The following is a 13097-nucleotide window of genomic DNA, read 5'->3' as shown; positions in this document are numbered from 1 at the left end:
GCCCATTTGACAAATCCAAATGGGTGGCAATTATTAGAGAGTGGCTTGAAAAACACCTATGACCTTGGCCATTTGATAGATCCAACAATGGGCAATTATTGGGGCATGGCATTTATCAAGGGCATTGCTTGCCCAAGAGATTTCAACTGTTGTGAGCTTTAAAAGCACCAAACACTATGTGGTTTAATGGTTTTGACCTTTACAACTCCTTCTCATGAGGACCCATCCATGCATGTGCGATCATGCGGTGTGTGTCATTCCTCGTAGCTTTTGCCCAAAGAGCACCCACATGTAATGTTGATGCAACAACTTTATGTAGTCTAGTGGTTTTCTTTTAGCACTTGCTTGTCCTATCTTTGGTAACTCATGACCAATTGTATACGAATGTGAGAGGTGTGGTTCTATGTGGGCATACTTTTTTACAAGGGGTGGCTAGTCGTAGTTGACTCTAATTTCCCTAAGAGTTCTTCCCTATTGAAATGGGAACTAGCTATGGTGGGAGGCTTTTGGTAGCCTTGCCTTGTTCATGTTATGCAAAACACCACTTGAAACTTTGGTTGGTCTTGAAATTAATGTTGAGATTTTGGCAATTTTGTTATGAAGCCGATGGATGTATAGTATAGGTTTTTGATAGAAAAACCACTAAGGTCAAGACTTCTCTTTATTTTCACTGGTGTTTTCGGAAGGAGGGTTCATGAATTCATTCAATCCTTAAAAAGGCTTTCTCAAACGAATGGGAGAAAGGGGTGGAGACTATAGGGCAGTGGGAGAGTGTCGAACTCTACCCTTGCAAATTCCTCTTTGCAAGGGTAGAGTGTTGAACTCTACTCTTGCAAACACCTCTTTGCAAAAGGGGGAATGCCACCATGTGGTGTTTTTATAACAAACAATAAGTACACTTACACACACAATAAATGCTAATAAACAAAAAATATCTACACAAAATCTATTTTTTTAAAAAAGAAACCTCCACCCTTGGATCACTTGATGATTGACATTTTACCATTAACAATAACTATACTTACACAAACAATAAATGCTACACCAAATTGAAGAATTTTCAAGAAGAGAAATTGCAAAATAAACCTCCACCCTTGGATTGCTTGATGAGTGAGCCCAAGAACTTTGATTGAACAATTTTCTCCCATGGGACAAGGAAAATTCAAAGATTTATATTAAAATGTGAAGAAAATGCTTGTTCAAAAAATTACTTCAAATCGCGTGAAAAGATATTGATGTAATGCTAGGTTAAAATAATATATAATTAGCCTAGGGAGGCATCTAGGTTCTAGTCTTCTAAAACAAATTCAAATTATGGATGACGGGTCAAACGCACTTAAACTATGGATTAGAAAAGATGTTGGGATCCGAACCCGGCGCGGCCGCGAAAACAGCCGTTAATTAATTGATTATCCAAATTAAATGAAAATTAACGGAGCCTTTCAAATGCTTCGAAGTTCGAACAGCGTGTAAGGCTTCCCTCCAAACCGGCAATTTCAAAAAATGGCAGAGCACCTGGCGGTAGCACGTGGAGAGAGAGGGGGATAGGATTCTGAAGGAACCGCCGCGTGGGCGGTGGGCGACGGGCTCGGCCGGTCCGCCCCCCTACTCGCACTGGCAAAAGAGGTTCAGGTCATCGTCCCCACTCAACAACACAGCAGGCTTTTAGCCGGGAGGTCATGATTGGGAACCTTGAGCTGCTAGCGAAGCTTTACTCTTTGCTGGCTATGGCGATGGCACATGCTGCTTTATCATTAGCCTAACTGCTTCTCGCGCTTACTCGTTCCAAGAGATTCCCCCGGCGCCCTCCGCGCCCCCCCCCCACCATCCCGCTGCTTTTCCAGTTCCACTTTCTCCACTGATACAGTTCTCTTACCTTTGTAGCTCTCCCTTAATCCTTCTGATTTGCTTGTTAAGTAGTATTTCATCTCCTTAATCCACTACTTTGCAGCACCAACCCACTACTTTGCAGCACTGGATTTGCTTTTTCATCTAGATCCACAACAGATTTTGCGCTCGTGAAGGGAGCTTTTTTGTGCAGACTCCGGAGGTGTTCTTTTGCATTCAAGCTACGTTTCAAAGGTCTCTGCAAGCTGCAGAAGGTCAAGGCAAGGTAACATTCAAAAGAATGTGTTTGTTACTCTTAACGCTAAGTTTTCATGGCCGAAATGTGGCTTTTTACGGAATGTAATTAGAGGCAATCGGTCTCATGGCTCTCATCATCCGTGATTTGTCAAGTGGTAGCATTTAATGTCACCGTTTGCACAAGTGACATCTGAAAACGATACCTTGGACTAATGTGAGTTGCAGAATGCGAGGTTGCTTGCAAGTTATATTCAAATTTGAAATGGTACTGCTTTGTACACAACTGGACTCTGGAGTCTGAATGTGTGGTCCAAAAAACTGTAGGTCAGGTGGCCATTTTGCAGTAAAATTTTTTATCAGTCCAAGTTCCAAGAGAGACCGTGCCCCCCCTCTTGCCCCAAAGCCTTGAAAGAGCCTGCATTGATTGTGACTGTTAGCCACGCACAGCAACTCTAAGGACGCAATTAGACACCTGGTTTCAAACGTTTTCTCGAATCCCAAATGAGGGCTTCAAGCTTGCCAAGCTTTGGAAAAATTGTGGCAGAGCTTATCATTCTTTGGATATTTTTGTATGATTACCTACAATCCAACTGAAAATGCAGTGTAGGAATCTCTAGCCGTCTCTGTAAGCAGCTATGGACAAGAAAAGCTGGCCCTGGAAGAAGAAATTGTCTGATAAAATGTCTTCACCTCCGGAGCCTGCTGATTTTTCGCAAGGCTCTGCTATAAAACAAGCTGAAGAGCAGGTCTCTCTCTCTCTCTCTCTCTCTCTCTCTCTCTCTCTCTCTCTCTCCCCCTTTTAGCGTGTCTCTCCCATCAACAGAACAATTATGTTTTGCCTCTCAAACTAATTCTTCTCTTTGCTTAATCTGCCCAAAGTTGTCTCTTAAGTGGTACTGTTTGATTTTGCCTTTTTAGCTTGAAGCTTCTGCAGCTCCATGTGGCACTGCCCCTCCCTCTGATGAGGCAGATTCAAACTCGAAAACTACCAGCAACCAGATCTCAGTTGCCATGGCAGGTGTGGATGCCAAGGATGACTTGGTCAAGCAGCACATGAAAATTGCTGAAGAGGCTGTGGCAGGTACTCTCCTCGTTTCTTAGAACACCTGTGACTAGAAGCCTTTGCACACTAGTCCGAGGTGTTAGCACAATTTTGCACAAATGAAAGGTTTTGTTATGTAATTTGTTGTTTATTAGAGGCTTTTGCTCCCAAATTAAATGTCTTCTCACAAAATTCTGCAGTATCGTTGTAGAGATTAAGGTTAATCACAGTTTGGCCTCCCCTTTTGCTTTGCAGGCTGGGAGAAAGCAGAAGCAGAAGCTGCTGATTTGAAGGAGAAGCTAGAAGTGGCACTTCAGCAGAAACTAGCAACAGAGGACAGGGTCTCTCATCTGGATGGGGCCTTGAAAGAGTGTATGAAGCAGCTGAGGCACGTGCGGGAAGATCAGGAGCAGAAGATCCATGATACAGTGGTGAAGAAAACAAGGGAGTGGGAGAAGGTTCGCACAGATTTGGAAGCAAGGCTAGAGGATGCAACCAACGAGCTGTGTGAGGCCCTGGCAGAAAACCAGGCCATGTCCAAGTCTCTTCAGGAGCGTGCAAAAACCATAGCAGAAATCTCTGATACCAATGCTTGTCTCGAAGCTGACACCAATGTATTGCAGGCCCGCCTGGCTTCTGTGGAGAAGGAGAATGTCAGGTTCAAATATGAGCTCCATGTGCTGAGCAAGGAGCTGGAGCTTCGAAATGAAGAACGTGAGTACAGCAAGAGAGCAGGGGAAGCAGCAAGCAAGCATAACTTGGAGAGCTCAAAGAAGATGGCAAAGCTTGAAGAAGAGTGCCAGAGGCTCAGGCTTCTTGTGAAGAAAAGACACCCCAGCCCAGCTTCCATGTCTCACATGAAAGGTGAAACGGATCTGCTCGCGAATGATAAGAGCAGAAGGCGGTCTCCTTGTCGCAGAAACACCACATCCCTTCCTCTCAAGGCTGCTGAGATTGCTGCAGCTGAGTTTGGTTTTGATGATGGACTAAGGGAAGAGAATAGGCTCTTATCTGATAGGTTTCTAGCCGCACAAGATGAAGCCAAGTCTTTGAGAGAGTCGCTTGCTAAGAAGGATAGTGAGCTCCAATCTGCAAGGTTGATGTGTGCCAGAACAGCTAGCAAGCTCTCCATTGTGGAGGAGCAATTAGAAACTCACTCCTGCTCCTGTTGTTCAATCAAATCTGCTACTGGGGCTAGGCTTTCACGGCAAGCTAATGGTGTCAGCATCGAACCCAGCATCGCTTCAGTATCAGGCGAATCAGGAGCAGAGGATGTTTGTGCGGAATCATGGGCCTCGGCCCTTATTGCAGAGTTGGCACAGTTCAAAAAGGACAACAAAAGCCCTGTTTCTGATAGGGTGCAGGATTCTCTTAGCTTTGATATGATGGATGATTTTGCAGAGATGGAAAAGCTGGCATCTCTATCTTCTCCAGATGGTAGTAGTAAGCAGGAAAAGCTCGAGAAGTCTCAACAGCTGGGGAGGGATCCTGCTGAAAACTCGGTGAATTGTCAAGGGAAAGTTGAAGATACCGAAGGAGGTGAATGGAGCAATGTGCAGGAATTTGAGTCAGTTGATGAGCCATGTAAAAAGCTGAAAGATCAACTCAATGCTTTGCAGGCAAAACAGTCTGCAAGTGATGCCACAATCAACCAGCTTCAGCAGCTGCTGGCTTTGAAGTTTGATGTGGAAGCAGAGGGGATAATCTTAAGCAAGGCTGTAGAGGCTGCCAGGCTTGCAATTGAACGTGAAAAGAATGCAGTAACTGAACACCTAACTAATCTTGGTGGGGAATGCAGTAAACTATTTGCAGGAAGTGAGGGTGAAAAACAGAATATCTGGTCATCCAGCTACACTTCTCAACTAGACTCAGCTCCCCAAGGAGCATCTGATATGGAATTTCGTGGTGTAGGTGCAGACCTGGCTGCAGCTGTACGGAAGGTACTTGACATAGTGGAGGGAATTGGTCAGACTGATTACAATTTCCCTTATTCTCAATGGATTTCAGATCCTACCCTTGAAAATGACGAGGATCATGAGTTTGCAAGTCCTGGAAAGCAATGGAGGAGTTCTGGTCTGGATGCTTGTGTAGAAAGCCTTATCAATCTCTGCAATAGTCTGGTGCAAGGAAAAGTAGATATCATTGATTTCATTGCAGAGGTTGCATCTGCTTTGGATTGGCTAGTTGGTCTGATATTCGCACTTCCAGACAAGTCGCCTTCAAGGAATTGCAGCCAAAGGCATGCTCAGAACTGCAAAGAACAGGTTGATAGCAGTGAATCTGAGCTGACCAGTGCAGGCAGTAGCCCTGCTCAAGTACTCCACAATGCAAGTGACATGGAGGAAGCTAAAGCCACCGAGTCGCAGGATGTACTTCCTGATCAGAGCTCTATTTCCAACTTGAGTTTCCAATTTTCTGAATCATCCACTCATGAGGAAGACCTGTCTAAAATTGCATCTGAAAAAGCGGCTCTCAGGACGAGTCTGGAGGCTGAAGTTAGAAAGGCGAACAGATATGAAAGTGAGATTTTGCGGCTGAAGCTAGTGAATGACCAACTTGAACACAATCACGAGCTTACCATGGAGAAGCTTGCAGATCTAGATTCTCAACTATGTGAAGCAAACCGAATACTTCAGAACTTAACCAATGAGCTTCTGGAGTCGGAGAATCGATCGGCTGACCTGCAATCTCAACTTAGAGAAATCTTGGACCAGAAACAATCTGTAGAGGACTTAGTTGCAGATCTTGAGTATGCCAAGGATGCCCTGGAGTCTGAACTCCAGAATGCCAGAGAAAATGTGGAAGTACTTGAGAGGAAGGTCTTAGGTCTGGATGAGGAGCTCAATGAGGAGATTAGATGCCGCAAGGAGGTCGAGATGCAATTTCTAGAACTCAAGCAAGAGCAGGAGCTACACCAAGGGTAATCATCTTCTCATTTTGTTGCACATCATATGAAACATCTCTGTGCTGATAATTGAGCGTAGAATTGTTTTTTAATTTTGAGAGATCAATTACATTTAGACGCAAGGGTTCAAATCCTGGATCTGTGTGTTGGCAGGCCAGGGTGTTACCACTTGTGCTAGAGCCCACTGGCAATAGTGTAAAATCACACCCATGCCTTCACTTAAGATGTGTAAACTCACCAATTTAATTGTGTAGGGAAAGGAGCACACATGAGCTAACTAATTCAGGATCTTCAGCAGATGATGAAGCAACAAGGCTGAAGAAGGTATTAAACATTTCCTTTCTGTTTGTCATACAACTTTTTGGGATAGCTTCTTAGTGTGTTTACCATCCTTCACATGGATGATGAAATATAAATGTCAAAAGAAACTTGCTTGATTGTCAAGAGCCTAATCATCAAAACCTATCCATGCACGATGTTGTTTTTTTTGGTGTGTGGATTGCTTGTCTTTGGTCACATATACAGTGCAATTTAATGTCAAAGGGATTACTGATTTGCAAAATTATATCTAGAATTTAATCAATGCGAATATATCCACCATTTTGCTATGTGAGCCACTTTTCTTCTCTTAAAACGAAGGTGATGAACCAATCGGTGCTAGCTTTTAGATTGGATTAGATGAAACAGGCTTATGGATAATCCAAAACTTGGGACTTCTAGACAGTTGGTGAGAGGAGCTGAGATGCTAGCTGTTGTTCCAACTAGGGTGTCCACACCTCAGCTTGATTTCTAGACAGTTGGTGAGAAGAGGGGAGACCAAGTCATCTCAGTTTCCACCCTTAAGCACTTGACTCCCAGTAGTCAGGCCACTATTCAGCAGCACTTCTTTGTAATGCAACAGCTTTTGTTGGTGTAAACATTCAGCAGGAGGTCTAGCCAGTCCTTCAACAATTATTTGCTTATAACGCTGGGCATATTAAACCTTGTGGTAGTCTGTCACATTTCCCATTGATTAGACATATGAAGGCATTTTGTGATGTTGCCTCTGTTTTGCATACTCAGTCATGTTGCATACGTTTCACACTTGAAGTTCCCAATGACCTAGGTTACTTTGTTTAGCACTTGTGCGGTTGAGATTAAGTGCTCCTGTTTTTACATATGGGTAACAAACGGGCTTGTCACTGGTTGGTACAGGAGCAGGAAATAGCTGCAGCAGCAGAAAAACTGGCAGAATGTCAGCAAACCATTCTGGATTTGGGAAAGCAGCTGAAGGCTCTAGGTGTTTCAAAAGATGTGTTGGATGCATCCTTCACTAGTCCAGCAGAATCGCCTGCATTGCCTCATACGATATCCTCAGCCACAACTACACACAGGCTTTTTAGTGCAAGCAATCAAGTGCATTCATCCGTGAGCGACTTGAGTGATGAGATGCAATGCAATGACGAACCAAGGGCAAATTCTGTGTTGAAAAGTGAAAGGCAGCGAAAACAAGAACAAGAAGGGGTAATCAAGCCTTTAAAAAACAGTCATCACACGGGGAGATTTCGGGAAGGAGATCCTGGAACCCCTGCAGCTAGAAGGGGAGGGCAAGCTAACGGAAGGTATGGAAGACAAACACAGCCTCTTGATCTGTACACCAACAACAATAAGGGCTGCAACAGGTTTCCATCACCAACCCGTGAGGAAAACCAGGATGATACCACTATTATCACAGTAGAGCCTGTGGTGAGCTCGCCTCTGAGGTCTCCTGCAAGGTTCTTAAGCTTGAGAAGTAAGAACGTCAATGCCCACGAGGCTTCTAAGCATGGGGACAATGAGCCTGCAGAGAAGCATGGCTCTTCTGGCTTCAGCAGATTCTTTGCCAGAACCAAAAGTGGCCATTAATTGGGGATTATTAGAGTTTTCTCGTTCAATATATATATAAATAGTTTTTCAATTGTAGAAAGATTCCGAGTGCAGTAAAGGGTTGTCTCTCACCTTGTTCACAGTATGCTCAAGTGAGGATTTAAAGAATCCCCAGGGCAGCTAGGCAAGGTGGGCAGTTTTGATTTGTTTTGTGGGATGACTATTTAGTTTCGGCAATGTCTTTTGACTATATCTCCTATTGCAATGTCCAATTGGTGAGACTCTTTGTCGGCTATAAGTATGTCCCCTTATGGGCAACAAGTTAACAGCAACTGAACTGGGGCACGTGCCGGCTGAATATTTTTGAATGTATGTAATCAACTAAGATGATGCATGAATGGTTGACGCTTGAGACATGAATGATTGGTGGGCTCTCACCCGTGTGTTCTGTCGCACCCCAGGGCCCAAACACCTCTTGTTAAGAAGATGACGCATCAATTTAGTAACAATCCTCATTAAAAAAAAACCGAGGTAAACTTAAACTATAGGTGGTCCTATACACTTAATCCATGCCATTTCTTAAAAATATTCTTACTGTGTGCGTGCTTTTCGACTTGTACGATGTGATGTCATGAATGACTGGAACATCTATGTGTGATGTAAATATTTATCTACCTTGTTTTTCTCCCTCCCATCTAGGTGTCTAATGTTTATCTACCTTGTTTTTCTCCCTTCCATCTAGGAGTCTAATGTTTATCTACCTTGTTTTATTTGGAAATCAAGCATCACGGAGTATCAAGGGCAAGCACTACATATTAAATATATGGTTGGCATTAACCACAATCGTATGATTAATGGATAAGACAATTTCAACTTATAATTGTAAGCTCATTACCATTGAAACTTTGATACAGATGATCTTCAAGTACACCGGAATATATATAGCCCTATTGAGCTTTCAATAGCGTAGGTGAAAGGATTTTACCAGTTGACCTAGCATCCCGTGTGCTTCATAACAAATCCATTCAAAATCTATGGTCGTTGGTTGCACTCTGTCACTAGAAATCAACAGTTGAAGAAGGCAACCTTTGTTCCGACCCTCTGCAAGAAGGTGGCTGTTTGGATCGCGCAGTATGGCACGGGTCATTTTTTGACTTAAGATGCGCTGCGCGATGCTTTTTTGGCCCGCCCACCAGGAGCAGAAGACCTCCGTTCATGTGCTCGACAAGTTGGGCTGGATGAATCAGAAAGATCTTACGGTGGAGGATTACGTCGCCAAGTTTTGAATGCTCCTACGGCGGCCGGATCCGACCAATTAGCCGGTGGCGAAGATCCTCAATTCTTATTTCATTAAAGGGTTGAGCAAACCTTTGAAGCGGGCAGTGGTGGCTAGTGACCTGGCTGCTGCAACCTTGGAAGATCTAGTGGAAGCGGTTGTTTGTGCTGAACGAGTCTTGGTGAACCACCACTAAGCAGAAGAGTAAAGGCAAATCCAAGCATTCTCTTACGGATTCCTCGGATGATAAGGAGAATCGGGATTCGGATGAATCGGAGACCAGTGATGGGTCGAATGATGAGGAGGAGAAGTGCCATGAGCGGAAGAACTCAAGCAAGAAGGTCGGGAAATCGGTTCGAAGGGTCTGTGATCGGAGCTTGGGATTCTGAAGGTGGTGTAGGAACTTCTCAGCGTACCCGGTCAGGAGCATGGTGTACTTGCTGTCGGAACCTTGGCCATATGGCGGAAGAATGTGGCTTGAATGACTTGTGGTGTGCGATTTGTTAGACGGTGATGCACTCCACTGATGCTTGCAGATATAACGGGCGGTGAGCTATGCAGTCTACAGTTGGAGCACCGATTGCCGCATTGTCGATGGCCGACATCTCCGGTGGCTCCTGTTGCTCAACCTGATGAGCAGGTGCACCGTCCTTTCCGGCCATGTGTGTGGTTTGCTGCTGGTGCCGGACAGGATGAGAAAATAGTGGCACGAAAGATGGTGTGCTTCTTTTGTGAGGCTCCGGGCCACCACAAGTAGGAGTGTGAGCTGTGGAAACGATACAAGGCGGAGAAGAACAACAGCCGGGGAACAGGTGAACCATTGTCCTCCAAATAGCCTATGGTGAGTGTGGTGGAGATTGTGGCTCTAGATAAACTGGAAGTGATGGACGAAGATCAGTCCAACTAGGAGCCCTCGATGATGGCTCCGGAGCGGGTAATGGCTATCACCCGCTCGGAGGCATACCGCCTATGCAGCCCACGGAGGATGGTGCTCTGGGTAGGAAAGGAAAGCGGCCATCAATGGATTGGTAGGATCTGGATAAGATTCAGACTTAGGTCATGGAATGGGTCACAGAGATTTAGCCTTTTGAGTCCTCTGGGCGGCCAAGTGGAGGCTCTGGTCTGAGGGTACCACCGGTCGTGGTGGAGCCAAAGGTAACAAAGATTCCAACAACGATCGATCCTGACAAGGGTAGAGACGGTAGTCTGACATATGATTTATGGGAGGTGCTGAAAAAATAGCCAATTCACATGACAGTGGAGCAGTTGCTCACTTTGGTAGTGATGTTTTGACGACCGATCCTGACAAGGGTAGAGACGGTAGTCTGACATATGATTTATGGGAGGCGCTGAAAAAATAGCCAATTCACATGACAGTGGAGCAGTTGCTCACTTTGGTAGTGACGTTTTGACATCAGTTGATCCGCCACCTTATGGACGCAGAGGAGCCCGCTAGCGGAATGCTGGATAAGCCGTTAGTACAGGTGGACGTGGCGGAGGCTGATGTTTCCGATTCTAGAGTTAAAGCTCTGGTGTTTGACGAAGCTGTTCCGGTCATTATTGTGATGTTCGCGGGTGAACAGATTCTCGACGTTTTATTGGACGGAGGATCCAGAGTTAACATTCAGTCTCATATGATGTGTGAAAAGTTAGGTCTGATGACATGGGAACTTGCACCGTTCTAAACTCAAGCATGTATCTGGTTGACTGACCTTGTTGGTCCTCAACGGATGAGTCCATGGCTCTTTTATATGGATCTGTTGGTTGATCTTGCTGATCTTCAATGGAGAGTCAATCTGGATTTTTATAAGTAAATATATTTCTAGGTACTATGAGCTAGGAACTATTAAAAAGGCCCTTGAGTGGACAGGTGGTGAGCGTTCTGGTTGCCAATGATGCCATAGGTACACCGATGAAGGAATGATTTTGGAAATTAGAATTCAACCAGATATTTTGGAGGATTATGATCAATGATACTATGGTTTCATTAAAAGATTGTTTTAAAGACAGCTGAATCTGTGAAAAAGGCAATTTTATATTGGGCGTGTAAGTGGTGTGACTATCTTGAAGTTTGCATGAAGCGTCGGCTAGGGGGCCTGAACTCTTTTCCCTGGTACCCAGGACAAAACATAACCAAATTACTAAATGGATCCTATCACTATAGTGGTTGGGGCTTTTGGCTAACCCATGGGACAGGATAGGGTTAGGTTGGATTGATGGATCCCTAAAATGAGACTCAATTCTGTTATGGTACGATAGATGAAGTAAATCCCGAACAGTCCTTGTTCTATGGAAAATAATCAACGGCTGTGCCTCTCGATGAGGAAAAAAGCGTTGGTCTCTATGTTCCAAGTGCAAGTCTTTTCCTTGATTTGACCATGTGACTTACAGGTTCGGTCGGATCAGTTCGGTTAGTTAAGGCTCTTGACTACGTTAGAATAAAAATATCCTGGAGGAATCGCCCGTGCTTTCTAGGCGAGGGAAGTTTTTGTGGGTGCGGTTTTGGAAGAACTGAGGGATTAGTCTCTTGTCTAGATATCTGTGGACGAGGCCCTGAGTGAGAGGCTCTGTCTTGTGCAAGAAGTGCTACTTCCGCTGCTAGCACCCCCCGAATTCGTTGCACGGAGGGGGCATGGATCTTTCAGCTGGTATTATCAAAGCGAATTGGCTAAAGTGGATCAACCGAGAAGCCAGAAATGTCAAAAATTTATGAAGTAGCAGTAAAAGGTTGTAATTGTGTGATGAAATTCATACAAATTAATATTCAAAATGAAGATTCATAAATAGGTAATTGGGTCTTTAGATGGAAGTACCGCAATTGTATGGAATCCTTGACTTGCTTGAGGCAAGGACCGTGACTACCCGTATATACCGAGGGTATAACTGTAGCTCTTTATTGGCAGTACATAAGAGTAAATCTAAGACCTTGAAATTATAAGCAAAAATGCTGTCTAGATGATGAATTCGAATGGTGGTTGATATGATTTTAGAATTCTGGTTGAGAATTGATGAGTTGATTTAGATTCTGATTGAAAGACTTTAGCAAATCACTATGAGATTAGTGGATTGTGCTTACAGATTGCTGCTGTTTGACCCTTGACCCAGTGGATCTAATTAAGGGATGACAAATTGAAAACCTGTATAAGTGAAATTCCCGAGCGAGGAGGAATGAACAGATGGAATTTTCGGTCTGATGGACCATTACTGTGTTAAAAACATGAATGAATTATTCTCTGATAATGAGTTCTGTATGTTCTTCTGTTAGAAGGGATCTTTATCCCCCCATGATTATGTGGGGGGCTGACCATGTTGAGATATCGAGCTCGTCTAGTGAGGCGGTGGACACTGATGACCCGCCTGGGGGATAGGCCCCACACTTACACCACTGGCATGGTTGGTGAGATCATGGGTGATATGCGGCCAGTGGGATGACAGGCTGTGTGACAGCCATTCTAGAGATTGGCATAGTTATAGCGCCAGCTCATTTAGTTGGGTTCACACTATAGAGAACCCGTGTATGTATTGGTTGAGTACCTTTCATATTATGAGTACTCTTATCTTTGTATATTGTGTGTTGAGTGTTGAGTGAAGAAGAAGAAGATTTTCAGCCTCTCACCTTGTGTGTTCTCTATTAGGGTTTTGTGAGTGTGTGTGCGCTTGCAAGAGCTCAAGTTCTCTTCCCCCCTGCATCCTTTCATGGTATCAGAGTCTGGTTCGTGCTAAGGGCTGAGCTGCAAGCAAGAGAACCACAGGAAGTGGTATGAGGGTAAGAGCTTCAACTACTCTTTCCTATTTGTGTTGGTGACTACACCCTTGTCAGGAGCTCTACGGGAGGCACCGGCAAACGATCTCTGATTGAGGAGCTTTCTTTGCGGGAGTAAAGCTATAGGGCAACTATGCTGTCCTATTGGTGTCCTATTGGACAGAATGTTCTAGGCCGAAAA

At 44.4% G+C, this 13097-nt stretch overlaps 1 protein-coding gene across 4 annotated transcripts; it reads left to right on the top strand.

Moving 5' to 3' along the window:
* The first annotated feature begins 1471 nt into the window (after positions 1–1471).
* Positions 1472–8293, top strand: LOC147617575 (filament-like plant protein 7). 4 transcript variants are annotated; one of them, XM_086775861.1, is made up of 6 exons: positions 1472–2113; positions 2410–2831; positions 3004–3166; positions 3383–6047; positions 6287–6356; positions 7227–8293. In XM_086775861.1, exons 2-6 carry the CDS (start codon positions 2721–2723, stop codon positions 7914–7916), a joined length of 3699 nt encoding a protein of 1232 aa, XP_086631987.1. In that variant the 5' UTR covers positions 1472–2113; positions 2410–2720; the 3' UTR covers positions 7917–8293. The 4 variants fall into 4 exon arrangements, with proteins under 4 accessions (XP_086631987.1, XP_086631990.1, XP_086631989.1 ...); XM_086775864.1 differs by having other exon boundaries at positions 1643–2113; positions 2688–2831; XM_086775863.1 differs by having other exon boundaries at positions 1643–2113; positions 2311–2831.
* The last annotated feature ends 4804 nt before the right edge of the window (positions 8294–13097 follow it).

This window comes from Cibotium barometz, chromosome 36 (genome assembly GCF_041138505.1).
Source record: "Cibotium barometz isolate CiBa-2024 chromosome 36, ASM4113850v1, whole genome shotgun sequence".
In the NCBI taxonomy this organism is placed as follows: Eukaryota; Viridiplantae; Streptophyta; class Polypodiopsida; order Cyatheales; family Cibotiaceae; genus Cibotium; species Cibotium barometz.
Note: the sequence above shows the minus strand (reverse complement) of the source record. Positions and strands in the feature narration are given on the sequence as shown.

What these genes read in the sequence shown, in the direction of transcription:
- LOC147617575 (XM_086775861.1), top strand. Translation starts at nt 2,721, where the DNA reads ATGGACAAGAAAAGCTGGCCCTGGAAGAAGAAATTGTCTGATAAAATG. An exon ending in TAAAACAAGCTGAAGAGCAG is followed by an intron (nt 2,832 to 3,003) that starts GTCTCTCTCTCT and finishes TTGCCTTTTTAG; the next exon opens with CTTGAAGCTTCTGCAGCTCC. An exon ending in TGCTGAAGAGGCTGTGGCAG is followed by an intron (nt 3,167 to 3,382) that starts GTACTCTCCTCG and finishes TTTGCTTTGCAG; the next exon opens with GCTGGGAGAAAGCAGAAGCA.